Consider the following 27,990-nt stretch of genomic DNA (forward strand, 5'->3'; position numbering starts at 1 on the left):
CATTAAACTGAATAGAAGAGGTAGTTAATTCTTCCGGCAAGTGTGAGAATTTCCACTCAGCGTTTCTTTTTGAGAGAGGCTATAGAAGACAAGAGATGGAGAATGAATTGCTCCAGCATTACTCATTACATCCAAACAGGTAGTCTCATTCTTGTCCCTGTCACCACTGCAGCCCTGACACACAGAGTAACAGAGAAACTCTTTGATAAATGTCAACTGAAATTGAGTAATCAGCTGAAAGCCATTTGCTGAGCTGTCTGACTGCCCTGGGCTCGAGGTTTTCCTTTATTCATTTATCATGATACAGCTTTGGCCAACATACACACAGGAGAGAAACTGTTGACATGTGGAACCCAAGTACAGAAAATCTTTCATTTTCCTCCCTGTCTGTTCACCAAATAAGTTTTTGTTTATTTAAAGACTACAGAGGATTTGGCTGTTAAGAACCAAATGCCTTTGGAGTGGAGTTACAACATAATTTATCATTTCCTCTGTTTATTAAAAAATCCTGCATCTTTGAGAAGCACATTTGCAGTAAGTGGGGGATTTCGGCCACTCATGAAAGACTGTTGCAAAGCCCCTGTCATGTGACTTACCCCAATAAAGGCTTCTTAATTGCTGTATCTATCCCTGCTCTTCCCCCAGTTGACTTCTAATCGTGTGATGACCACTTAGGGCTGGTGAATGGGGTTAGAGAACAGGTAAGTGGGGCAGGAGACTGTGTTAGTTTAACTTTGACCCAATTTTGACCTTGAATCCTCACTGCATGTTTCACCAGTGTAAGTAAAGGGGAAAGTGCAACCCTTATTGCCTCCAGCACAGGACAGAATATGGAGGAACTCAAAGAGCAATGAGAAGTTGGATGCTGCTTCGAAAGAACTCAGCCAGGCCTTGCCACCACCAAAGTGGGCTCCATTCTGAAAGCAGACACCTTGCAGAATTGGAATGAACTTCCTACTTTTCCACCTGAGAGATTATTATAGATAGCAATTTAGTTCAGTGCACTATGTACTCCCTCAAAACAGGGGCCATATCTTACCCATTTTTGTATTGCCAGTACGTAGTACAGTACCTGACAGTTGGTGCTCACTAAATGCTAATGAAGACAGCAGGACAGTGGTTCCTTCTAGATTGGTGAGACAGTGTGAGCCCAGAGAGGGCATGGAAGCTCCACACCCTGTCCTTCTCCCTAAACCTTGCCCTGTGTACCTCCTTCATTGGGTTGTTCAGCTGTATCTCTTATAATAAACCAGTGAATGTGTTTCCCTGAGTTCTGTGAGCTGTCCTAGGAAATTAACTGAACCCAAGGAAGTCAAGGACTCTAGTTTGTATTTGGTCAGTCAGGAGTATGGGTGGCCCAGACTCGTGACTGGCATTGAAAGCGTTGGCAGTCTTGGGAGATGGAGCCCTCAACCCATGGGATCTGACACTATTTCCAGGTAATGTCAGAAATGAACTGAATCAATAATAAAAAATAAATTTAAAAAAAAAAAAGAAAAAAAAAAGAAATGAACTGAATTATAGGATACCCAGTTGGTGACTGCTGGAGAACTGCTTGGTGTGCGGGGGAAACAAACTCACACACCTGGTCACAGAAGTGTTCCATGTTGAGTGTGAAAGTATAAAAGGAAAAAAAGTTTGATTTTTTCCTTTTACATTAGCACATTAGGCCTCCATTTGAATGCCAGCTCTGCTACTTGCTAGCTATGTAACCCTGGACAAGAAACTTCACTTCTATGTAAATGACACTGATAATGAATCATGAAAACCTTCTACCACTTATCAGCTTTGCTTTGTTACTTTGGGCAAGTTACCTAATACTGTCAAGACTTAGTTTTCCTATTTGTAAAATGGAGATAATACACATCTCTTAAGTTTACTGTCAAGATTATAAATAATGCCCAACTCATAATGGCTATATTAGGAATGAATGAATGAATAAAAAATAATTGGAGGGAAAAACCTAATAACCCAGCATCCGAAGATAGGCCACAATAAAACACTTGTCTGTCAACAATGGGCAGGCCCTGGGGGAAAGGTGTCTCACTGCCAAGTAAATGTTGAGAACAAGTACAAGAGTGGAAAATGATAGAAGGACAGTGTTAAGACCAGAAAGAAAAGAAGTCAGCATTTTCTGGGTAGCTACTATGTGCAATTTATTCACAATACAACATACGGCTGCCTACTATGCTCCAAGCATTACACAAAGTTCTGAGGATATACAGGCTAATTAAATGCAAAAAGGATACTTAAGAGTGCGTACAAAGCAGTAGACTATGCTATGAGAGCCAGTAATGAGGGCCTAGGTTAGAGGGGAAAGGAAGACTTCCCAGAGGATGTGATATCCAAGACTAGGCCTGATAATAAACAGGACTGGCCAGGTAAGGAGGGGAAGAGAGATCCAGGCAGAGAAAAGAGCATGTGTGAAGATGACTCCGAAGCAAAACTACTGTTCTGGGTGCTTCACATACAGATCCTCAGTGATCATCAATCCAGACCAACTCTATTCTTTCCTTTGTGGTTGTTATTCCTTCCAATTTATTTAGATTTTATTGTTTAGTGAAAATGGGCCTCTAGTAAAGTGTCCAGTCACAGGTGAAGGCCAATATCAGCCCAAGCAGAATTTTCAAACGGGAACAGAGCCTAATTACTTGAAAAGGAGGCTCCTAAGATGAGGAGCAGGTGGTACTAAGCCTGCCAATGGCCTCAGTCCCTTGGCGACATCAAGTCAAAGCAAAAGCCTGAGTAAAGGCCCTTTGCCAGCAGCAAGTATTTTCTGAGAGTCACCCATGTCAGAAGGCCGAGAGCAGAAGAAGGAGGAAGAGAATGAACAAGTCTGAGTGTTCCACTGGAAGTCTGGGCCTCACAAGGACAGCCTTCTGTCAGAGTGGTGACAGTCTTCTGTGTGGATGGGGGAGGGAGAGAGGTCCTAATGTGCCACCCATGGGATCCAGCAGAAACTGGGCTCTGGAGTACTGCTGGTCCCCAGTGGACTTTCATCCAAGGAGTTCTTTGGTCTTCACTGCCAGATGCCTGTCCAGTTCTGCCACTGTGTCATCGGCCATTTGGCTGATCTGCAAGAACACAAAATGAGACAGCCTGATTAATGGGGCTGGAAAAGGGTAGGGGATGAATATTCCAGAAACATGAAAAGGTTATGTGAGAAATAATAATAGTGACAAAAGTTCACATTAAGTACCAGCCAGGCACTGTACTCAGAACTTTATATATATATATATTCTTTTTAACTCCTAACAGCAAACCCGTAAGATAGATACTATTATTATCCCCATTTTGCAGACAGGAAAACTGAGGCATTTAGATTATTCAGGACACATAGCTAGAAAGCTAGAATGACAAAATTTAATCCACAGTATTCAGATTCCACAGCCCAAAATTCTTAACTAGTAATCTACAATATAGAGAAGCTAGTCTTATCTGTTCCCTAATGAGCCTCTAGAATTTCCTACACCTCAAATACTTTGTATATAAAGCCCTCATACAAATTGATAAGAAGAATATTAAGATCCCAATAGTGAGGCAAAAAAAAAAAAAGCCTTGAAAAAAAAAATGAGGTACATCTGGTTAACAAACATGGAAAACAGACATCAAAGAAATGCAAATTAAAACAAGATACAATTCAGCTATCATAGCAAAATTTGATGCTGTGGTTTTTAATTACAATATTCAATGCCAGCAAGCTATGATGAAATGGATAAGCTCATATATCACTGATAGAAATTCAGATTGATGCAAATGTTCATACCATTTAACCCCAAAATCTCTCAACTGGGAAATTATCACATGAACAGGATCTGAAAAAATTTTCTGAAGTTCTATACACAAAGATATTTATCCCAGCTTTATATTTAATAATACAAAAATTAGAAAATCTAAAGTTATAGAATGGGGAAGTAGTTGAATACATATAGTCATTAAAAATGGTTAAGATTTTCTACTTCTTAAGGATAGGGTGTTAATATGAATAACATTCCAGTACATATCATGGAAACATGCTCACATTATCCTTGAACTGAAGAAAAGCAGGACACAAAATTGTGTATATACATAGTAGAAATGATCTCTAAAATATATAAACAAAAAATCGTGTATTTTTAAAAGCTGCAAGGAAACTTGTCAAAATATTAATAGTGGTTATATTTTAGTGATGGGAAGATAGGTAATGTATCGTTCATGTCCATCTCTGTCACATCCAGCCAAGGACTTAACACATATCAAGTTCTCAGGAAAAACACACTAAGTGAATAATTATTAAAGTTTTCTGTGCTTTTCTATATTTTCCAAATTTTCTGCAATAAACATGTACTCCCTCTAAGAATGAAAAACAAAACGCAATACAATATAGTAGCTGCTGCAGCCTCCTTCCTATGTCTAAAAGAGACTGAAAGCAGGAAGCCTTAGGCAGGAGGCTTTGAGGGCTGCAGCATGGTGCCAAGGATCTGCATGCTCAGCAGCATAGTGGCTGTTGGATATCTTTATTTGCAGACCACAGGCCTTGGCTAGGAATTGAGAACTAAATGCACTAAAAAGGGTAGAAACTAAAAAGGATTTAGAGCAATTGGTCCCGGGCAGGGAGGTGGCCAGGCTCTCACCATAGCAACAGTTGTACATTTTTTCAGCTGGAAAAGCAAAGCACCTGGGGGCTGCCAGACACTGCAAGAGTGGCTGGACTCAGAATGACAGTTTGGTCCCTCCTCACTCAGCTAGCCACAAAGCCTTGAGATGCTTTTGCCCTCCTGTGGCTGCATTGCATGCGGTGTGGCATGGTGCCCAGCAGTACTCCAACACCTCCAGGCTGGCAGCCTGGGACAGCCAGGAATGATGGCTGAAAGCCTCCTCTGGAAAAATGGCTTTGAGGGTAGTTTGGGGACAAGGATGGGGACTGGGAGGAGGGAGAGTACTTAGGGTAACAATTTGATAACATGGGTTCTGGGTGAAATTAGTGGGGTGAAAATGTGTAGTCGCATTTTCCCACTTTGACTCTCAGTTTCCTCATCTATCAAATGAATATGCAAAGCACATTTTAAACTGGTTATTTGCTATTTCGTGTTACTATAACTTTTACTATCACTTCCTAACTTCTTTCCAATTAATCAATTAATGAAAATAGGGCAGGTGTGGTTGGTGGCTCACACGTGTAATCCCAGCACTTTGGGAGGCTGAGGTGGGAGGATCACTTGAGCCCAGGAGTTTGAGACCAGCCTGGCAACATGGGGAAATCCCATCTCTTAAAAAAACACAAAAAATTAGCCAGGCATGGTGGCATACGTCTGTAGTCCCAGCTACTCAGGAAACTGAGATGGGAGGATAGCTTGAGCCCAGGAGGTGGCGGATGCACTGAGTAGAGATGGTGCCACTGCACTCCAACCTGGGCAACAGAGACTCTCTCAAAAAAAAGAAAAAAAAAATTAGTGAAAATATTTACTAACATTTTACCACAGTACAAGCATAAGGTGTTCTTGGGGACAGCCTGCCTATAAGTTCATCTTTTCTACCTTTATCAGACGTCTTAAAATAATGAGGATTAATAGCAACAAGGCCAACAACAGCTTCCACTTACTGAGTACTTACCACATGTCAGACACTTGGTTAAAACTTTACGAGCATTATTGCACACAATCCCTATAACATACGAAAGACTGTTATCTCTCTTTACCATATAATAAACATTATTTAACTTGACAGTTGCATAGTAGGAATGCAAAAGTGTTTTATCTTCTATTACTTCATTCAAATCCAACAACCTCACATAGCCTCTATAAAGTAGGTATAATAGGTATTATCCCCATTTTACAGAGGAGTAAATCAAGGCACAGAATGTTAACTGATCAGTCCAAGATCATATAAAAAGTCAGTGGTTGTAATCCCAGCATTTTGGGAGGCCGAGGCGGGAGGATCATGAGGTCAGGAGATTGACAATGACCATCCTGGCTAACACAGTGAAACCCCGTCTCTACTAAAAATACAAAAAATTAGCTGGGCATTGTGGGAGGCTGAAGCAGGAGAATGGGATGAACCCGGGAGGCGGAGCTTGCAGTGAGCCAAGATTGTGCCACTGCACTCCAGCCTGGGGGATAGAGCCAGACTCTGTCTCAAAAAAAAAAAAAAAAAAAGTCAGTGGTGTGGCTGAGCCGGGAACTCACCCATCTTAATGGCCAGTTTGAGGCTCTTATTCCCCTTTGGAGGGGTCCCATAGCACCTGGCCGAGTCCTTCTTCATTCCAGACAGGCTGTGTTAGGGACATTAAGAGTCAATCCAAGTTCTACATTTAAAGTCGCAAGACTGGGGAGAAGAGAAGGATAAAGAAATAGGGCGAAAAATTACTGAGGACCAGCCACCATACTAGCCACTTTTAAGTATGTAGCATCATTTGGTCCTCGTATCAATCCTGTGCTCCCACTTTGTGGATGAAGAAACAGAGGTTCAGAAAGATGACACCATTTGCTGACGTTAACAGCTAAGAAGTAAAACAGCCAGGATTTTAATCTAGGCCTGTCCCACTCCAAAGCAAGAACCCTTGCCAATATAATGCACTGCCTCATAGAGATTATAACATCGTCATCATCGTTATCATCATCACATTTGCTACTTACAAATTCAGGAAAATGAAAGGCAGGGACAGAAAAGGGGAATGGCAGGAGCATGGAGTACACTCCTGTGGCAGGCCTGCCTATCAGCCATCCTTCCTGAGGCCTAGCTCAAAACACCCACTGCCTTGCCTGGACCAGCTCCCTGCCTGCCACCCGTCTGCCAGGAGCCTTTCCCTCCTTTAGCTCTGCTAGCACCCAGCTTTGCTCATTTCAGAGCAGCACTGTTTCTCAGGGAAAGGCAGCAGTGAAAGGATCTTGGCCAGAGTTACTGGTGGTTTCTGCCAAGTACTTTAATGTTCAGCAGGCGCATTTATAGCAAACCAAAGCCAAGGTGAAACAGCAGGCTGGCAGATGTCAGAGTCCTGAGCGGGAAGACCCCGGTCCTTCTTCAGCAAAGCTTGCCTGGAAGCGGGCTTGGGAAGTAGCGGGGGTGGGGGAACAGTTGAGGAAATTTGGGGGTCAAACATGACTACAGGGATAGAACCTACAAATGAATCATTTCATTCTTATTTTTATTTATTTATTTTTTTGAGATGGAGTCTTGCTCTGTCGCCCAGGCTGGAATGCAGTGGCACGATCTGGCTCACTGCAAGCTCTGCCTCTCGGGTTCAAGCGATTCTCCTGCCTCAGCCTCCCAAGTAGCTGGGACTACGGGCGCCCACCACCATGCCCGGCTAATTTTTTATATTTTTAGTAGAGACAGAGTTTCACCGTGTTAACCAGAATGGTCTCAATCTCGTGAATTCGTGATCCACCTGCCTGGGCCTCCCAAAGTGCTGGGATTATAGGCGTGAGCCACCGCGCCTGGCCTATCATTTCATTCCTATACACCAAAGATTAAAGAAGCATTTTTATAATAAAGCTTTAAAAAATCTGACCTCAAAAGATTTTTGAAAAATTAAAAAAGATAATCTCACACAAAATAAAATCCAAATTGTTTATAATCCCATCTTCTGAAATGACCACCTTTAATATTTTGACATGTATAAGCTGCCAACCCTATGTACATGTGACTTTCCTTTATAAAAATAAAATCAAACTGCAGTATAATGTACCTTTTAAAAACAAATTCCAAAAAAATTTACCACGTCTATAAAATATTTTTATAACTTTCTATGTAGATTTTAATGAATATAAAACAATTTACTTCCCACAGTCAAAAATTTAGAGAGTTTCCAGTTTTCTACTATTATATATATCAATGAACATTTCTATAAATAAGGCTCTTGATTATTTATTTTGGGCAAATTCCTAAGTCGCTAAATCGGAATTGTATAGATTTTAGTGTATATTATCCTCTAGAAAGGTCATATGGATTTATACAAAGAATAACAATCTTTTCTATAGAGTGTGAAAGTAAAAGCAACACTTCCCAGATAAGCAACATTTTCAGCTCAGATAAAAAATTCTAGGTTCAAGTGTTAGGGGTTAAAAAGGCAAATTAAATACATACATATTTTTAAAACACAGTAGTATATACCAAGAATCTTATTAAAAATATGCAATCCCTCTGTACAGTAATTCCACACTTGGGACGTTCCAGTCTATTCTAAGGAAATCTCAACAAAGATACAGAGAGATATATATACTCACTGCAACCTTACAAGAAAAAAGTTTAAACAAACTAAAATGTCCAAAAAGAGGGCTTATGAAAGTGAACACCACAACACCAACTATTTAACAGGCATCAGAAAGTGTTTTACAAAGAGTTTTTCAAGACATGAAAAATGCTAATGCCTTTGAGGTCAAACAGAAAATAAAAAGCTGAATACAAAATTGCATATATACTATATTTTCTCAACCATGCTTAAAATTATGTAGTTTTTTTTTTTTTTAAGAAAAAAAAGGAAAAAAGAAATATTCCAAAATGTTAAGAACGGTTGCCCTCCAATGTGGGATGGTAGGATGAATTTTCCCCCATTGTTTTAAACAGTCTTCTGTACTCTAAATTTTCTCCAATGAACATATGTTACTTTAATAATAAGGAACAAAAGTAAACAAAATTTTAAAGCTGTCTGATGAAGCAACAATCAGCCATAGCCTTGTTTTATATCTTTAAAACATGCATGCGCGCATACACACACACACGCACACACCCCAAAAATTCCAGTTTGGGGCCTTCTGACAGCAGAAAGAATACCATGAAGTGTATATAAGGCTCTCTCTTATTCCAAACTTTTAACTCTATGACAGTAAATTAAGTTATTAACTATCCCGGTTAAGAATAAACATTTAGCTGGGCTCACACCCATAATCCCAGCACTTTGGGGGGTTGAGGTGGGAGGATCATCTGAGGTCAGAGTTCAAGACCAGCCTGGCAAACATGGTGAAACCCCGTCTCTACCAAAAATACAAAAATAGCAGGGCATGGTGGCACATGCCTGTAATCCCAGCTACTCGGGAGGCTGAGGCAGGAGAATCCCTTGAACCCAGAAGGTGGAGGTTGCAGTGAGTCGAGATTGCACCACTGCACTCCAGTCTGGGTGAGAAAAAAAAAAAAAAAGAATAAACATTTAAATAATAATATTTTTTGAAAGATGTCTATGATATATTGTGTCATATAAATAGTATGATACTTTTTCTTTTTCTTGTTTCGAGAGAGAACTTGAAGTTCTACACTAAAATGTTAACAATAGTCATCTGAGTGATGAGATTTCAATTATTTTCTTCATTGTTTTAACAGCAAAACTAATACAGCTATTTTCACTTTAACAAAAATCAACAGTAATTGGCTGGGCGCAGTGGCTCAAGCCTGTAATTCCAGCACTTTGGGAGGCCGAGACGGGTGGATCACGAGGTCAGGAGATCAAGACCATCCTGGCTAACACGGTGAAACCCCGTCTCTACTAAAAAAAAATACAAAAAGCTAGCCCGACGAGGTGGTGGGCGCCTGTAGTACTAGCTACTGGGGAGGCTGAGGCAGGAGAATGGCGTGAACCCAGGAGGCGGAGCTTGCATTGAGCTGAGATCCGGCCACTGCACTCCAGCCTGGGCGATAGAGGGAGACTTCGTCTCAAAAAAAAAAAAAAAAAAAAAAATCAACAGTAAGAAGCACTAAAGAAAAATTCTTATCTGAAGAGGATGGCAAAAAGCCAGTGCTAATGAGTGAAGACTTCCAGCAAGGTCTTTGTCAAGAGGGTTTTATCAAGAATGCTTGCTATCTGATCATTCTTCCTCTTTCAAGGAGCTGTGGGCTCTAGTCCCTGAGGCAGATGTCCTGGCTTGCTGAGTGAGGAGTGCCTGGCAGGCCCTGGAGGTCCATAGGCTTACCACCAAGAAGCAATGACAAGGCAAAGCAGTGAAGAAATCCCCTGGGAGAAAGACCAGGAGCTGGCCCAGCTGGAGCCAGGGCCCAGACTATTAATGAGGCCTGGTCAGTGCTCAGGAAAGGCCAGCCTAATCTCTGAACCTCCTCTTTTAGCTGATATAGGGAAAGAGGAGGGCAGAGAGATGGCAAGAGAGGAGCTCTGAGTGTGTGGGTGTCAGGTACACTAATGGTGCTTTCTAGCATACCAAGGAAACCATTCAAGGCAGAAATGACCAATCCCTTTTTACAGAAAACAGACTCCAAAGAGTCAAGCAACTTCCCCAAGGTCACAGGACAACAAGTGTAGAACAATCTTCTAGGTCATTATCTTCTACACGTGCTTTTACAGAATTACCTGAGAGCTTTTTAAAACTATACATTCTAGCTGGGCGCACCTGTTATCCCAGCTACAGGAGGACTACTTGAGCCCAGGATGACAAGACCAGCCTGGGCAACATAGTGAGACCCCCATCTCAAGAAAAATAAATAAATAAAATTAAGTAAAATAAAAATATACATTTCTAGGCAGAGCTACTGTATCAGAAAACATATCAGAAAATGCAGGAGTAGGGCCCAGGAAGCCACCTAAAATTCCCCCCGCCAGGTGATTGTTATGGCTCTCCTACTAGTAAATTGCTAGTAAAACTAGCATTTTAACTGCTGATGGAGGAGAAGGGGAGCAGCTAGTCAATTTATGGACTTCTTCAGGGGTCCCACTAAGGTTTCTCCTTGTTTCTCGCTTCTCTCTTCACTCCCTATCCAGCCCACACGCCTGTTCAATCTCCCTAAAATGCTGCTTTATCGTGGATGAGGAGGCTTTAAGGCCTATCAAACCCTTTATATTACATTGAACATTACTAATTCTATCTCTACATCTTTCTACAGGTGCCACTCAGGTTCAAGTCACCATCACTTCCTGGTTGGATTTCTGCAGCAGCTTCCCTGGTCTCCCTGCCTTCAGTCTTGCCCCCTACAATCTGTTTTTTACCTGGCCACTACAGTCATCTTTCATAAACATAGATGTGCTCTCTCCATCATCTAAAAAAAACCTTTTAAGCGTGTCTCTGTATGAGAATCACCTGAGAAGGATTTAAAATACAGATTCCTAGGCTCTATCCCAGATTCACTGACTCAATCTCTGGAAATGGGGCCCCAGATACCTGGATTTTTATAAGCTACCCAAGTGATTATGGTACTTTGGTAGATTAGATGTTGTTCAGCAAATATTCACTTCTTTCCCCAGACCTCCATAAATATATGTATTTCCTTGTACCAAAGATATTGAGCTTGGCCCAAGTGACTTGCTTTGGCCAATCAAATGTGAGAAGAGTAGGTGTTTAAAATGTACTTGAGTGGTTGGGCTTATGATCGTGGCATCTGCTGTTACCACGAAAAGAGGCCCTAGGAAACCTGTTGGCTCCGGAAGATTAAGAGATATATAAAGCAGATTTGAACCCAATCCAAGATCTGGAGTCAAGCCCACTGAGCCCAGGTTAGAATAGCTACACCCCAGCTGGCCCATGGAAATAAGAATAAGAAATAATGCTTTGATATTGTCGATCACTGAGTTTTGGGGTAGTTGTGTACCATTACTATGGCCACATATGACTTATATAGTCGCACAATGTGAGAAAGTCTGTACATGTTAACGTTCAAACCCCTAAACCTGGTGTACAAGACCTTCCTTCTATTATCTAGCCACTCTGTTTTCTTTATTCATTCCCTAGTCTTATCCTATGTTCAAACCCGCATGATCTAACTGAATATTGTTTTTATATCACCATACCTTTGTACATATGGTTTTACTTTTCCCCCTTGTCACTATTTTACTCCAATAGCTTAAGATTTATTCAAGTGCCACTACTCAGCACACTGAGAACATTAAGTGCTCACTTCTCAGCAACCAGAAAACCAGACAGGAGAACATTAGTGTAAAGGCTCTGAAATCAGTCTGCCTGAGTATGGATCCGATTTCTACCAATTTCCAGCAGCGTGATTTTGGGCAAGCTATTTAACTTACTGGAACCTCAGTTTCCTTACTACCTACCTCATAGTTTTGTAGTGATGAGGGTAAATGAAGTAATATAAAGTGTTCCACACAAAACCTGGCACACAATACAAGTGTCTTATCCTCCTCTATGGATCCCTCTGAATCTGGCCTTAGGCTAAGCCCAGAACAGAGACTCAAGTCAATGTTGATAATGTGAATGAATGATGAGAGGTATTCTGTTTTAACTGTCCTCACCTCAAACATGAACAAATGATTCCTTGCGTTGAATACACAGATACTACTACATCTGTTGGCAATAGTACCTGTTTCTCTACTAGCCTAATGGTGTCCTCCGAGACTGTATCCTTGGATTTCTTCAGCTTGTTCATTGCGTTGGTGCGAACCTTCCGTAAAGAGTCTTTGGCCTTGTTGGTGTTCTGTTTGGCCAGTTTCACCAGCATTTCTCTGTGCTCTCTGGTTACTCTGATAAAAAACAAAAAACATTCAACAAAATCATTCTATACATTAACTGCTGGCCAAGAATTTAACATCACTCTGTCAACCAGTTCAGCAGTTTGTAACTTTCCTCTCTGTGGGCTGAACTCCTGGAATTTCCAGGAGGAGGAAAACACATGTAAAAAGGCTTTAAGTTGCCCAAACGTGGGCACACTGGGTTTGACTTTGTATAAGGTATCAAACTTCCCAGTGAGAGAACTGGGATTCAGATCCCAATATTTCTGGCCTGTATTCCTTCTGCTACTCTTGTAATCTGTTTCAAGTGAATCATGCACTGCTGCCATTACTTCTGCTTCCAGGCAGAAAGCTCTTCATAGTCAGTAATATGAAGCTTGGGACTGAAAAGGACAAAACCACCAAGAGCCCATGTTTCATTTAAGGAATTGGCTGAAGCACTGATAACAAAGAAAGGAGTGACAAGAAAAGAGGCTGGGAAGCCATATCACAGAGAGTCTTGTAAGATCACAAACCACATTTTACAGATGAAGAAAATGAGGCCCAAAGAAATTTGGTACCTTATACAAAGTCAAACCCAGTCAAACCCAAGCTGGCCTGTCACAAAAGCCAATGGTCTTAGTATGACAACATTCCTCTGCTCCCCCCGGGTCCTAAAATGGACATGCTTATGCTTCCTGACCCTCAAATCAACACGGTTCTTGCTCAAGAAAGGACAATCCCAAGTTCTGGGTACATGTTCAGTGTGGAATAGTGATGAGCAGCTGTTAAAGATTTAGTAACATCTACCTTATATTTTCTCTGCTGAGAAAAAAATAATTTTGAGAAAGAATAAGCTCTGAAGGGAACAGTTATATTTATGTAAATCCGTTTGGATTCAGCTATTTGAAGGTATTCTCAAAATAACAATGAGTCTAATTACTACTATTATTAAACCCCCCGGGCCACGTGAGTACTTTAAGTATGTTACTTCATTGATCCTCACAACTCTTCAAATGAGGAAACAGGCTCACAGACGTTAAGTGACTGGCCCGTGAGCATGAGTGAGAGAACTGGGATTCAAATCCTGATCTTTCTGGCCTATATTCTTTTTACTCTCGTAATCTATTTCAAGTAAATCATGCACTGCTGCCATTACTTCTGCTTCCAGGCAGAAAGCTCTTCAAAGTCAGTAATATGAAGCTTGGGACTGAAAAGGACAAAACCACCATGTCAGGAGTTTAGGGATTTGGATCAGATCTTGTTACTTTTATGGTTTTTAATTCATTGAACAAAAATCATGCTGACATGTTTAGGTCTCTTTTTTGTTCTGCCAAAGCATATGTCAGTATAAGGAAGGAACAGGAAAATTAAAACTTGATCCACTGATTCAAAAAACTTAATCCTGCTGAAATACTAAGAGAGGCAGAAAATAAATGAATCTAAGCCTTTAAGAAACCTCATAAACTTCTCCAGAAAGAACATACTGAAGTATTTGAGTATTGTATTTCATATAATTTCAAATAGGTATCTCACTGGTTAGACAATGCTTAATAAAAGAAAAAAAATTATCTGATCAACTTTTCTTTTCACTACACTGTTATATTTTAAATGGAGGAAAAAACATACATTTAAAATATATAAAATGAGACTAAAAAATCCTTAAGAATTAAAGGCTACATAAAGAAAACAAAATCATAATATAGGTAATTTGGCCTTAATAAAATGTATCATTTTGTATTTATTAATGCAAATGTGACATTACCACACTATTAACACCAGTTTCCACATGTAATAGTGTCCAATCATTGACATTATCAAAAATATTTCCATTTCAGGATGCAAAGAGGCAATAATCAAAGAGATACTACAAGGAAATGGAGAGAGGAGTGCAGTGAGAAGGGGGAAAGAGAGGGAGGAAGACAAACCATGCTAGGCACAGGGAGGGCTGAGAGGGACAAGGGCATGTGTGTGCTCGGAGCTGAAAAGAATCTAAAATACAAGATCAGAAGCAGTTAGGGTGATGGCAAGGCACTGGTTCTGAAGTCAGACAGACTACGTTCATACCTCTATCTATTGCTCAGAAGTTGACTATCCTTGGGCAAGCTACTTCATCTCTGTGAGCCTCAGTTTCCTTATCTCTAAAATGAAGATTTAAAAAGACACCTTACCGGAGGATTAAGAGAAGCAGACACAACAGATAAAGTATCAATAAAGAGAGCAGCATATATAGTAGCCTTGAATAAATGGTAGTGTTTATGAATGTTTTAATCAAACATGTTTAATTACTTCCTCATGAAACAATCACAGCACATCTGTTTTAGAAAAGAAACATATTTTATTATGGAAATATTTTCATTCTTTTCCGAATGTGATTAATACATCTGATCATCTCCACCTTGCATTCCTGGGGTTCTGTGAGTATACATTAGAGTTTGTGTTCCAGGCTTCTGAACTCAGCTGGTTAGTTCTGAGTACCCACTTTAAGTTGATATGCATTCACTCATCAAGCACTGGCTGAGCCTCCTACGCTCTGTGCCAGATCTTGGGCCAGACCAAGGAGCTTCAGAAGAGGCAGACCTGGCCCATCTTTTCCAGAGGCTCAGACTAGTGGTGGAGACAAACTTGTCAGCCACTACTTAGAAAGAGGATGACTGCTGCTAGGATGGAAGGATGGATCTCCTGTGGGAGGAGCATGCAGAAAACACAACACTTCTATCTTGAGATCTGGAAACTGCCTTATGGATGCACAGTAACTTGTTAGCTGCAGAAGAAAGCAAAGTGCATTTTGGGAAGCACAGTGGGAGATGTAGCGAAGGGAGAGCATGAAGCTGAAAAGGGTACATCCCAGTCAAATATATTCTACAGGCCTGGAGTTTTCAAATTCTTCTTTAGCCACAAACCTTGGCTCCAAAGAAAACTGAGGCAGAGACCCCATTTGTAAAGCAGATAAAAAGAGACTACTTCAGTTGAAGAGGAGGAGGGGTGGGCTCTATCCCAGGCCACAAAACTCAGCTCCGCCTCCACTTCTGGACCTGCCACTTACAGGCTGAGTGACCCTATGCAAGTTATTTAAACTCTCTGAGCCTTGATCTTCTCATTTGGAAACAGAAATCAAAAACAAACAAATGAAACAGAACCTCCCTTTCGGAGTTATTGTGAGATTTAGATGAGGTAATACATGGAAAGCATCCAGTACAAAGCCTGATAGAGAATAAACACTCAGGAAATGGAAACTGTCTCTGCTGTTGTTGTTGGTTACAGTTTTGGAAGCCGTGAAGCATCTTCAAATAATGAAGAATCTATTCATGAAAGTTTTTAGTCAACAGAGAAATGACAGAGCAAAGATCTATGCTCTGGCGAGATGACTTTTTGAGATCTCACTGGTAATTTCATATCTCACAGACATTTCAAAATCCAAATGCTCTCAGAATGTAGCCCTGAAATTTTCTCTTTTCAATATTCATTCATTCAATCTATAGCTTCATTCAATAACTACTTACTAGGTACCTACTATAAGTTACTCACTATGACAGAAAAAAGGGAGACAGCATTAAATACACAGGAGTTTACCATCTGACAAGGAAGGCAGTCATTACACAAACACATACAAATTAATGAATAAATTACAGTGGTAATATGCACCATAAAGTCATATAGAGTTCTACAAAAATAATTAAGTGGGGAAAGGAGTCTGACCAACCTTTCTTTGTGGGACCCCAGGAACTAAATGTGGAGATACTGAGGCTAAGTGATATTTAAGTTGCGTAACAGTTGGGGGGATAGTGAAAGATCATTCTCACCAGAGGGAATGGCATGTGTAAAGAATATAGCTCTTATAGGATGAAAAAAAGTGATAGTATTGAAAGAAGGCAGCAAAGACTATCCCAAAAGAGAAGGCTGGAGAGGCCGGCAAGAGAAAGGCTTTGTAAGCCCTTCAATGTCACAGTGGGTCTTAGTAAATCCACTGACAGCTCAACAAAATATGGTATAAGCATATAATGTTATTCAGCCTTAAAAAGAAATGAGAATGTGATATGTGTTATCACATGGATGAACCTTAGCATAAAAAACACTTAGCATAAAAAACATTATGCTAAGTGAAATATGCCAGACTCACAGAGACACATATTGTATGATTCCACTTACATGAAGTTCTTAAGAGTTGTCAAATTCATAGAGACGGAAAGTAGAATAGTGGTTACCAGGGGCTGGGGGAAGAGGGAAGTGGGGAGTTGTTTAATAGGTAAAGAGCTTTGCAGGATGAAGAGCATTCTAGAGATTGTTTATACAACAATGTGAATATACTTAATGCCACTGAATTGTACACTTAAAAAATGACTAAAATACAAGCCTGGACAACTCAGCAAGACCCCATCCCTACGATACACAATAAAATTAGCCAGGCATCATCATATGTGCCTGAAGTCTCACCTACTTGAGAGGCTGAGGCAAAAGGATCACTTGAGCCCAGGAGTCTGAGGCTGCAGTGAGCCATGATTATGCCACTGCACTTTAGCCTGGATGAGACAGCATGACCCCATCTTTTTTTTTTTTTTCTGGAGATATAGTCTTGCTCTGTCACCCAGGCTGGAGTATAGTGGTGCGATCTCGGCTCACCGCAACCCCCGCTTCCTGGGTTCAAGTGATTCTCCTGCCTCAGCCTCGTGAGTAGCTGGAATTAGTCGCAAGCCACCATGCCTGGATAATTTTTGTATTTTTAGTAGAGACGGGGTTTCACCATGTTAGCCAGGCTAGTCATGAACTCCTGATCTTAAGTGATCCGCCTGTCTAGGCCTCCCAAAGTGCTGGGATTACAGGCGTCAGCCACCGCGTCTGGCCTGACCCTATCTTAAAAAATAAAAGAAAAAAAAGACTAAAGCAGTACATTTTAAAAATTTATATTTTACATTAAAATAAGAAGAAACTTGATCAGATTTTTAGTTTGTGTAGACAGCAATATACAAACCAGATCTAAATACATGTAAGAGTCTGACCAGGAGCCTCTAGGTAGGTAGACGGGGAGCTCAGGACCCACCCTTTTGCAGTTTCTTGGCTGGGTGAGGAAGCCTTTTCCGCTAGGGTCAGAGAGCCTCTAGCACAAGGCAGGGGTTTTGGCCGAGCTGGCAGGGTCATACTTTGTTTGTACAAGCTCCACCAGGCAGATCTTCCAGTAACATCCTGGATGGGGGCCTTCCTGAAAAATTCCTTGAGCATGTTCCTATGAACAATAAGCAGAGGGCATGCCCCACTGCTAACTCACACAACAGAGAATCCCACTGACTGAAATGATACTTCCTATTGTTTCAATGAGAATGTGACACATGTACAAAGCTATACACCAGGTGTATATCAGAGGAAGTCACGCTCAGCTCAGGTAATGACAGCAAAAAAGTTGTAATGCAACAGACACGCAACTTCAGAAGGCTCTTTGGACACTTAAAGGGGGCTTTAAAATGTAGAAAGGACATGGTTTAGGGCCAAAAAGACCTAGGCTGAAATTCCAGCTCTGCTACTTGTTAGCTTCAGAACTTTGAGTATGCTATTCAACCTCTCCAAACTCAGTTTTCTCCTATACAAAATGGGAGTAAGAATATTACAAAGAGGGTGGAAGTGAGGATTAAATGAAATAATGGGGGGCAAGTACTTGGCGTGCTGTCAATATGTATGCACTGTAAAAACTCAACAAAGGACAGCTGAGTTATTATTCTTATTACAGAATCTCTGGGACTTGGGGAGAATAGAATGTGAGCAGTGAGAGAGAAAATGGTCACAAAGGATTTTGCCACTTGGAGCTTAGGCAACTGAGGGGATAGTGAGCAGACAGAAACAGAACGTGAACAGAGGAGAGCAGTAGGCAATGGGGAAAGCGGGGGACATGAATTCTGCTCTAGCAGCTGTAGGGAGCAGGTTAAGGGAGAAGGAAGCTGCACTTTCAAGGAATGGCATATCAAGATACATTCCTGACACTGCCACTGACAGAAACCTTGCCACGTCCTCCCTGGGCTTTCGGGACTCCCTCTACGGGAGCATGGGCCTGAAATCAGGAGCATCACGTGCCTGCTTCACTGTTTGCTGGTGGGAGCTGCCCTATGCCTTGGGGCTGCGGGTCCTGAAGGAAATGTTTTTGTTTGTGTAGCCTAGCCAGATTTCCTATGCTTCTAAGGACACCACCCTTCGCCTCATCCCACTAGCCTGTTTTACATACATTAATGTATCATAAAGACATTAGATCTTCTGTAGGTATCCTTTTAGCCCAAGGAAATCATACATTTTGGAAGGACTTCTAACACCAGTAGTAATTTTAGTTCTCTCTGGGGACACAACTGGGCACCTGCTTTCAAAGGACTATTCTGTGACTGATGCCTGGTTAAACCAGACATACCATCCCGAAACACAGCCCAGCCCAGCCTGACTGAATGAGAAAGGAGGTTGCGGTCAGGGGTCACAGCTCCACATTCCCAGCTGAGTGGTCTTAAGTCACTTGTCTTCTCTTTCCCTGTTGCCACAGAAGGATGGAAACCCCAGTTTTGGGGTAAGTGGACATAACTCTTGCCTCAGCTCCATCATACATGCAAAAAAGCACAATTTGGTGGTCAAAGCAAACCTGATTTCCAAATCCAGCTCTGCCACTTACAAGTTGAGTACCTGTGGACTTTAATTTTTCCTCTCTGAATGCAAGGTTGTCAGGTGAAGCACTTAAGAGAACAGTCTCTGAAGTCAGACTGTTGGGGCTTGAGGTCCAGATCTATCATTTTTCAGCTTTGTGGCCCTGGGCAAGTTATTTTACCTCTGCATCAGTTTTTCCATCTGTCAAATGTGTATAATACTATTTACTTAACTGTTCTCCTCTGTTCCCATTCAGTCCCTCTTACAACAACTTAATTATTGTGAGAATTAAACAAGTTAATAAATGTGCTGGTACATGGGATGTACTCAATAAACATTATCTGTTATTTCCTCAACCGTCAAGTGCAGAGGGATGAGGGAGGCCGTACAGGATTTTTCCAGTGTTATGAGCAAATGAGAGAAGATAGCTAAATGACTTTGCATATATAGGTAATAAACTATTTTAAGTTCTCAATAATATTATTAATAAAAGTAATTGTAATGTTTCCTGCTAGGGGAGAACATAGCATAGTGGCTACAAGTCCAGGCTCTGGAGAAAGATAGCCTGTTCTTTCACTTATTAACTGTGTGACACTGGGCACAAAAAATCCCATTCCTCTGTGACTTAGTTACTTCATCTGTAAGATAGAGATAATATACTGATCTCAAAAGGATGTTACAAGTATATTAGCTAATACATAAATGGCGGCCGGAACAACAGTTGGCACAGTGTTCCAGAAACAATGATTACATTATTGCATACTTATTACAGGCTAGGCTCTGTTTGAGGGCCTAGGAATACAGCAATGAACAAAATTGACAAAGTTCTTCCTCTCTCCTCTCAAAGCACTCACATTCTAGTGAAAGCGAGACAGACACAGTAAACAATTAAGCAGATAAAATGACACAAAGTATATGAAGAAAATAAAGCAAGAGAAGGACATAAGGAGAGACCACATTATTATCATGGTAAGGCCCACTTATATTTGCCCAGCCACCTGACCCCAATGTCATCTGCTCCCCTTCAATACTAATAATAACGAAAACTGTTGCAGAGCCATTTCCCTGTGTCAAGTTCTGAGCTGATGCATTCTCCATGCATTAGCTCAGTTAATCTTCATAACATTCCTGTGACATTAGTGGCATGAGTACCTGGGTTTTACAGATTAGAAAGTGGACAGACTGGGCAACATGGTGAGACCCCATCTCTATAGTTTTTTGTTTTTTTTTTTGAGATGGAGTCTTGCTCTGTCTCCCAGGCTGGCGTACAGTGGCATAATCTCAGCTCACTGCAACCTCTGCCTCCCAGGTTCAAGCGATTCTCCTGCCTCAGCCTCCTGAGTAGCTGGGACTACAGGCACGTGCCACCACATAAGGTTAATTTTTGCATTTTTAGTAGAGATGGGGTTTCGCCATGCTGGCCAGACTGGTCTCGAACTCCTGACCTCTGGTGATCTACCTGCCTTAGCATCCCAAGATGCTGGGATTACAGGCGTGAGACAGTGCCCAGCTACAATTTTTTTTTTTTTTAAATTAGCTGGGCATGGTGGGGCATGCCTGTATTCTCAACTACTTGAAAGGCTGAGACCAGAAGATCCTTAAGCTCAGGAATTTGAGGTGGCAGTGAGCTATGTTCATGCCACCGCACCCCAGCCTGGGTAACAAAGAAAGACCCTGCCTGCGGGGAAAAAAAAAGTGGGAAGTAGGGGTTCAGACAGATCAAGTAACCTGCTCAAGGTCACACAAAAAGTTCTTGGCAGACATGGGATTTGGGCCCAGTATAGCCTGACTCCTGAATTCCAGGCCTTCTGCTCTGTTCCTCTCTTGTTGGTGCTAGACAAATCTAGCAACTATTCTTACCAGTGGTGGTAATAATAGTACTATTCTCACATTAAGACCGGCTTAGATATATAGTTCATGCTACTCCCCGACACGTCCAAGAGTAGTGGGGAGAAAGAAGAGAGGGAATTTATGGAGGAAAGAAATGGAATAGTGATCTGATCTACGGTAGTCAACCGCTAGGTACCATAAATAGGTGCATGATACAAGGCATGGAGAAGAGAGGACGGGCAGGGACAAGAGAAACCTGTCCTTTTGTTTGCAATTTTTGCATAAGTGTTGGTGGCAACTTGCTCTTCAGCCTATCCTCCACTTTTGATTCTTGACTGAACGTCCTTGTGTGCTTCAATTGGTATATCTACGCTGGGAAGGAGCCCCATTCCACACACTTGGGACCTGCAATAGCAAGATGCACTCCTAAAAAGCCACAGGCCAGGTGAGAAGCAACACTGAACACAAGACAGGTGTTCAAAAACTGCATGAAGGCTTACCCAGGCCTGGAAAGTAGAAAGAAACAGTGTACTGGAACAAACCAGGAGAATGAATGGCCCTGCAAACGCAGCAATGGCAAGCAGGCAGTGGGAATAAAAGGGCTAAAGCAGCAGCTGCAGTTGCTCAAATGCAGTTTGTGTCTGCCCCAGCCCAATTCAGGTCATGAGGCATTAATCTTTGAGGGTTTTTTTCTTTCAATATCCCTAAAGGGGTGTGTGTGTGTGTGTGTGTTTTTCTTTCAATATCCCTAAAGGGGTGTGTGTGTGTGTGTGTGTGTGTGTGTGTGTGATGTAGAAAAGGGTATTACCAGTATTTCCTGGAATGTGCAAACTATAGACACTACTCTGTAACAAGATCCACAAGGCAATATAGCAGCTAGCACAGGCAGGCCACAGAACTGAAAGGAAGTAGGTTTCACGTCGGCAGCCCAAGGAGCAAATGTGATAACATGGTAACAGCCCAGGCTTTGGAAACAAACAGATTCAAGTTTGAATAATGGCTCCTTCAATTACTAATCTGTGACCATGAGCAAGTTACTTAAACTTTCTGATCCCTAGTTTCCTCCTCTGTATTAAATCCATCTCAAAAGGGCATTTCTGGGCAGCAATGCGATCACCATGAAAATACGTACACAACTTTCGGAGGCCGAGGTGAGGATTGCTTGAGACCAGGGGCTCAAGAGGAGCCTGGGATACACTGTGGGACCTCCTCTCTACAAAAAATTTAAAAATTAGCCAGACTTGGCTTGTGCCTGTAGTCCCAGCTACTTAGAAGGCTGAGTGGGAGGATCGCTTGAGCCCAGGAGGTCAGGGCCACTGATTGTGACTGTGCCACTGTACTCGAGCCTGAGTGGCAAAAAGCCTGTCTCAAAAAAAACAAATTAAAAAGTATACAAGATATTAAGTCAAAGGGGGAAACAAAGCAAGTTGTGGTATTGTAGACATTTTATCCCACTTATGTAAACTAAATATATATATATATAGGTTTGCATATTCATCCTTTGAAATCTGGAAGGATACACTAACAATGGTTACTTCTGGGAAGAACAACTGGGGAACAATAAATGAACTTTTCATTATACTTCTGTAGGATTTGAATTTTTATGATAAACGTATGTTATTTTTGCAATTAAAAAAGATGAAAGCCATATATCTGATAAGAGTCTAATATCCAGAATATATAAAGAAATCTTGTAACACAAGAACAAACAATCCAATTATAAAATGGGCAAAGGACTTGAATAGACATTTTTCTAAAGAAGATATACAAATGGCCAAAAGCACATGAAAAGATGCTTAGCACCATCAGTCATCAGGAAAATGCAAATCAAAACCATAATAAGATACCACTCCACAGCCTCTAGGATGATAATCATAACAAGTGTTGGCAAAGGAATGGAGAAACTGAAATCCTCGTATATTGCTGGTGGGAATTTAAAATGTGCAGTCCTTGTGGAAAAGTTTGGAAGTTCCTCAAAAAGTTAAACATGGAGTTGCCATATGACCCAGCAATTAACTGGTCATAAACCACTCCTAGGTTTATATCCAAAAGAATTAAAAGCATGTTCACACAAATGTCTATAGCGGTGGTATTCACTTAACAGCCCCAAAGTAGAGAAAACTCAAATGTCCATCAACTGAGGAACTAATATATAAAATGTGGTATAGCCATACAATAGAATACTATTTGGCAATAAAAAAGAATGAAGTACTGACACGTGGAAGAACCTTGAAAACACTATGCAAATAGAAAGAAGCCAGTCACAAAAGACCACATATTGTGTGACTTCATTTACATAAAATGTTTAGAACTAGGAAACCCACAGCGATAGAAAAGTGGATTATTAATAGCCCAGAGCAATCCCTAGGAGAAGGTTCTGGGGGGAAAGTAAGGAGTGCCTGCTGATGGGTAGAGCGTCTTTTTGGAGTGATGATGAAAATTTCCTAAAACCGATTGTGGTTACAACTGGTTGCACACCTCTATGAATATATACTACTAAAAACCATTGAGTTGTACACTTTCAATGGGTGAATTATATTTCAGTGAAGGTGACAAAAATGCCATATGCCTATCCAGTTCTCACCATTGAACAATACTTGTATCCTAGGTAGAAAGCCTGATGACAGGCAGCACGCCTCATGGCAGTAGAGACAGACAATACTCCCCCACAACAGTTAATAATCACCATGCAGGCCAGACGTAGTCTTATGCCTGTAATCCCAACATTTTGGGAGGCCGAAGCGGGTGGATCACATGAGGCCAGGAGATCAAGAGCAGCCTGGGCAACATGGCGAAACCACGTCTCTACTAAAAATACAAAAAAAAAAAAAATTAGCCGGGCGAGGTGGCGCATGTCTGTAGTCCCAGCTACTCAGGAGGCTGAGGCAAGAGGATCGCTTGAACCTGGGAGGTGGAGGCTGCAGTGAGACGAGATCATGCCACTGCACTCTAGCCTGGGCAACAGACAGAGACTGTATCTCAAAAAGAAAAAAAAAAAAAAAATCACCATGCAGAAAAGTCATAGAATACTCAGTAACAATGGCTAGCCTGATCATGACAATTTAAAAAATAATATTAACTCTCATTTATTGAATTTCTTTCCTTTCTTCACTGGCATCAAATCTATACTGCTGTCTAAAGGTTCTCCCTGTCTACTCCTGTTCTCTTCTCCCCTCTATCCTTCACAGGAGTTTCTCCCAACAAATCTTCACAAAAGTAAATATTCTATGATCCCATTTTCAGGTGAGGAAACCAAGGATCAGAGAGTTGAAATAAGTATCCTAAAAGCACAAAGCTCTTTCTCCTGGTTTTCTTTTTAGAGTTTTAGTGACTGTCACCTTGGCTCCTGTAGCTGTCAACTGCACCTCTTCCTAGCTACACAGCTTCCCCTCTGCATTTACCTCCACCTAGGGACCATCCTGCCCTGCCTCACCCAGCTTGCTCTCCCTGGAAAAACCTGGTCATCATTCGTGAGAAACTGCACATCAGCGTATGAGGGGCGGGGGGGGTGGGGGGGAATAAACACCTGAGAAAGAATTTAGGCTGAGGAACTATAACTCAGGGTTTTTTTACTGTTATCTAGGACACTCCCTGGTCTCAGTGGCATTCTCCTTCCTATCAACTTGGAACAAAGTCTAGGGGAAAGAGCCTAGTCTAGCCATAAAGTTTATCATCCCCAACAATGCCCAGAGGAAAATGACAACGGCAATTATCTAATGATCTTGAAGCTTTAGGAAGCAGTTCAGTGGGCTGAGAGTGCCAAGGAGAGTCAAGGCTTCTTGCCTTTATCAGGAACGTGAAGAAATTCTCATGCCATAAGCAGGACTAGTCACTAGATTTTCTTATTTGGGATATACCTTCCAGGAGGTCTTGCTCACACATAACTCATATTCAAAGAACAAACCAAGTGCTTATTAACAATCAAACTACAGTATGTCCGAGCAACTTAAATTCCAAGATACTTCCAACATAATGACTCAACTCCTCCCGTCTGTAAAAATGGAGGAAAAGACAGGGGAAAAAAAGAACATGGGGCTTCAGGAAGGTGGTTAGTGAGGAAGAGAAGAAAGGAGGGCATTAAGGACTAAAAGAGAAATCAGCAAACAGAAATAAATTATTACTTATTGGTTTTACTCCCAAAAAAATCAGGAAAAGGACATTTCCAAGAACTCCTTCACCAGGAGGATTATATAATAACAAATACTCTAAGATAAAGGAATTAAAATTTAAGTACCTATGATATGCCAAGCCTCACACTATGAGCTTCATATAAAATATCCTATTACTCTTCAAAACCATAGATACCATTCCCATTTTACAGATAAGGAGGCTGAAGCTTCAAAAAATTGAGCAACTTGCCCAAGTTCACTGCAGTGGGCATGAAGGTATGCTGCTCAGATCACCCTCCAGTAGAACCTGCTGTGAGGGGCACAGATGCCTGACAACTTCCAGGCCCCACACCTTCAGATCCACTGTGACATTCCTGCTGAGATCACATCAAGGCCACATCCACTGTGCTTCTCCCAGTCAATGACCATGCATGGCAGAGGTACTAGAGCCAGGTTCTTATGCCTAAATGGGGCTGCTGTAGGGGCAATCTTTGCTCAGGAATGCCCCATCAGCCTGGCTGCACTGCAGTGTGAGTCTCCCTCCCCACAACCCTCTTCCTTCCCCTTCTCCACCAGTATCACACCTGCACTAGGTCTACTCCTGCTCCCTCTCCCCTTTGTCCTTCACAGACATTTCCTGCACATCTAATTCCATCCTGGCATCTGCTTCTCAGAGGACCCAAACTGACATACCCACAGTGACAGAATAGGGATTTGAACCCAGGTCTGTCTAACCCCAAAGCCCATCAATCTCTGTCTAACCACAGAGACAGATTAATTGATCAATAAATTATGTTGCTAAGTCCAACAATCTCAGATCTTACCTTCTGTGACCCCATCACTCCCTCCCCTCTTTGAGATACTTTCTTCACTTGGTTTCCAGGACCCTACACTTTCCTAGTTCTCCTCCTACCTCACTGGACACCTGTTCTCAGTCTTCTTTGCTGGTTCCTCCTCATCTCTCTGACCCCCAAACCTTGAAGTGAAGTGTCCAAGGCTTAGTCCCCAAACCTCTTCTTTTCATTACCTACATTTACTCTCTAAAGTAATCTCATCTAATTTCGTGGCCTCCTTTACAAGTTCATGATTCCCAAATTTATCTCTCTAGCCCACATCTGTCCTCTGAACTTCAGGTCCATATATTCAACAGCCTACTTGACCTCTCCAATTAGATGTCCAGTAGCACCTGAAAATAAATATGGACAAAATCTTCTCTTCCACCAGGTGCAGTGGTTCATGCCTGTAATCCCAGCACTTTGGGAGGCCGAAGTGGGCGGATCACTTGAGGTCAGGAGTTCGAGACCAGTCTGGCCAACGTGGTGAAACCTCATCTCTACTAAAAATCCCAGCCTTCCGAGTAGCTGGGATTACAGGCGCGTGCCACCACGCCTGGGTAACTTTTGTATTTTTAGTAGAGACAGGGTTTCACCATGTTGGCCAGGCTGGTCTCAAACTCTTGACCTTCAGTAATCCACCCACTTTGGCCTCTCAAAGTGCTGGGATTATGGGTGTGAGCTCGCACCTGGCCCTCATCTTCTATTTCTTTTTCCTCACTCACTCTGCTACAGGCACATGAGCCCTCTTGCTGTTCCTTGAACATCCCAGGTAGACTCCTACCTCAGGGCCTTTGCACTTTCTGCTTCCTCTGCCTCAGTGCTGGATACAGGCATGGTTTGTTCTTGTACATCCTTCAATTCTCTGCAAGTATCACCTTCCTCTGAACACTTCATGAACATCTACTTAATATTGAACCACCACCATCCCCACCTTCACAGCATCCTTTATTTCCTTTTACTGCCTTATTTTTCTCTACAGAGAGAAAAATATGATCATCTGACACACACAAACTATATGTGTGTGTTGTTAACCATCTTCCCAGTAGATGCTCCATTAAGGACAAAGGCTTTGTCTGGCTTATTCAACTACTTTATCATCAGTGTCTAACACTATGCTTGGCATATAATAGGTACTCAATAAATGTCTGTTGAGTAAATTTATGAATGTCCTACAAGTTTTACATTTCAGCATAAAAACTCTTCATAAAAGCAGACAAGTGGTTATCTGGGACAGAGGAAGAGGACTGAAGACTGACATGCAAAGGGGCAGAGGATAACTTTTTGGGGTGACTGAACTGCTCTGTATGTTGATTGGGGTAGTAGTTACAGGGACACATATATCTGTCAAAAGCCATCATCACATATACTTGAAATGGACTCATTTTATTGTATGTAAGTTATACTTTGATAAAGTTGAATAAAACTAAATAAATACACTATATCCCAGACTGCCCCTTGAACCAAAAAGTGCAGACAAGTTCACTGTGAGATTAGGCATCCTGATGTGAGTTTTGTAAATTATGTTCCACATAGTTTGGGTTATTATATAATTAAATTTAAAAACATCAATTGCTATCCTTTGCTACAAAAACGAAGAAGCAAACGCAAAATAAAAACAGAAAGTACTCTCAGAAGTCCACGGATGCAAGAATACAGACTTACAAGTAAAACAAATCCAAGTTTGAATCCTGCTCAACTCTACCTTTACTAGCTAAATGAACCCAAGCAAGTTATCTAACAACTCAGGTTGACTTCGCTCATGCATAAAAAATAGGGAACAGAATGAGTTCAATAATAGAGTATAGAGCCTAGAATGCAGTATGCACTCAGTAAACAGTCACTTTCCTTAATATTATTATTGCCCTACAGTGAGCCAGGGAAGGCATTAAAATACCAATCGGGTTTCCTAAAAGAGCCACATCAAGTCTGGGTCTAAGTACCAACAGAGGGGTCACTTGGGTGTGTTGCAGATGGTTTTCTGGCCCTGAAATGTCCATGTCTCTAAGAAGCACAGTACTATGCAGTGATGTTGCAAATAAGCACTCAATCAAGGGCAACAGCCACAGCATCCCCCACATTCTGCATTCACTTCTTTCCCAAGCACAGTCTCCACGCCACCACTTCCCACTCCCAGCAGAAGAACAGGAAGTAGGCCTTAGAAAATCATTCAGAAATAGTAAAAGAGAAAAAGTTTAAACTAAGATACTTGACATTTGGGAACTGGTTAAGTGTAAAATGCCAACAGTAC

General features: G+C 41.5%; 1 protein-coding gene across 14 annotated transcripts in view; it reads right to left on the reverse strand.

Annotated features, from left to right (window-relative positions):
- Positions 1-2,130: 2,130 nt before the first annotated feature.
- MRRF (mitochondrial ribosome recycling factor) overlaps positions 2,131-27,990 on the reverse strand; it is a 64,651-nt gene continuing 38,791 nt past the window's right edge. For 9 of the 14 annotated variants that reach the window (XR_012424409.1, XR_012424413.1, XM_045373789.2 and 6 more), the window contains 2 exons: positions 12,232-12,391; positions 2,131-3,074 (listed from right to left, as the gene is read on the reverse strand). Coding sequence is in view for 8 of the 14 variants with exons in the window: in XM_045373789.2 (XP_045229724.2) it covers positions 2,997-3,074; positions 12,232-12,391 (238 nt within the window). In the remaining 6 variants the exon portion in view is untranslated. Of the gene's footprint in view, positions 3,075-12,231; positions 12,392-14,425; positions 14,500-27,990 lie in introns of all 14 variants that reach the window. The other 5 variants (XR_012424412.1, XR_012424408.1, XR_012424410.1 and 2 more) reach the window with 2 other exon arrangements.

Source organism: Macaca fascicularis, chromosome 15 (assembly GCF_037993035.2).
Source record: "Macaca fascicularis isolate 582-1 chromosome 15, T2T-MFA8v1.1".
Lineage (NCBI taxonomy): Eukaryota > Metazoa > Chordata > Mammalia > Primates > Cercopithecidae > Macaca > Macaca fascicularis.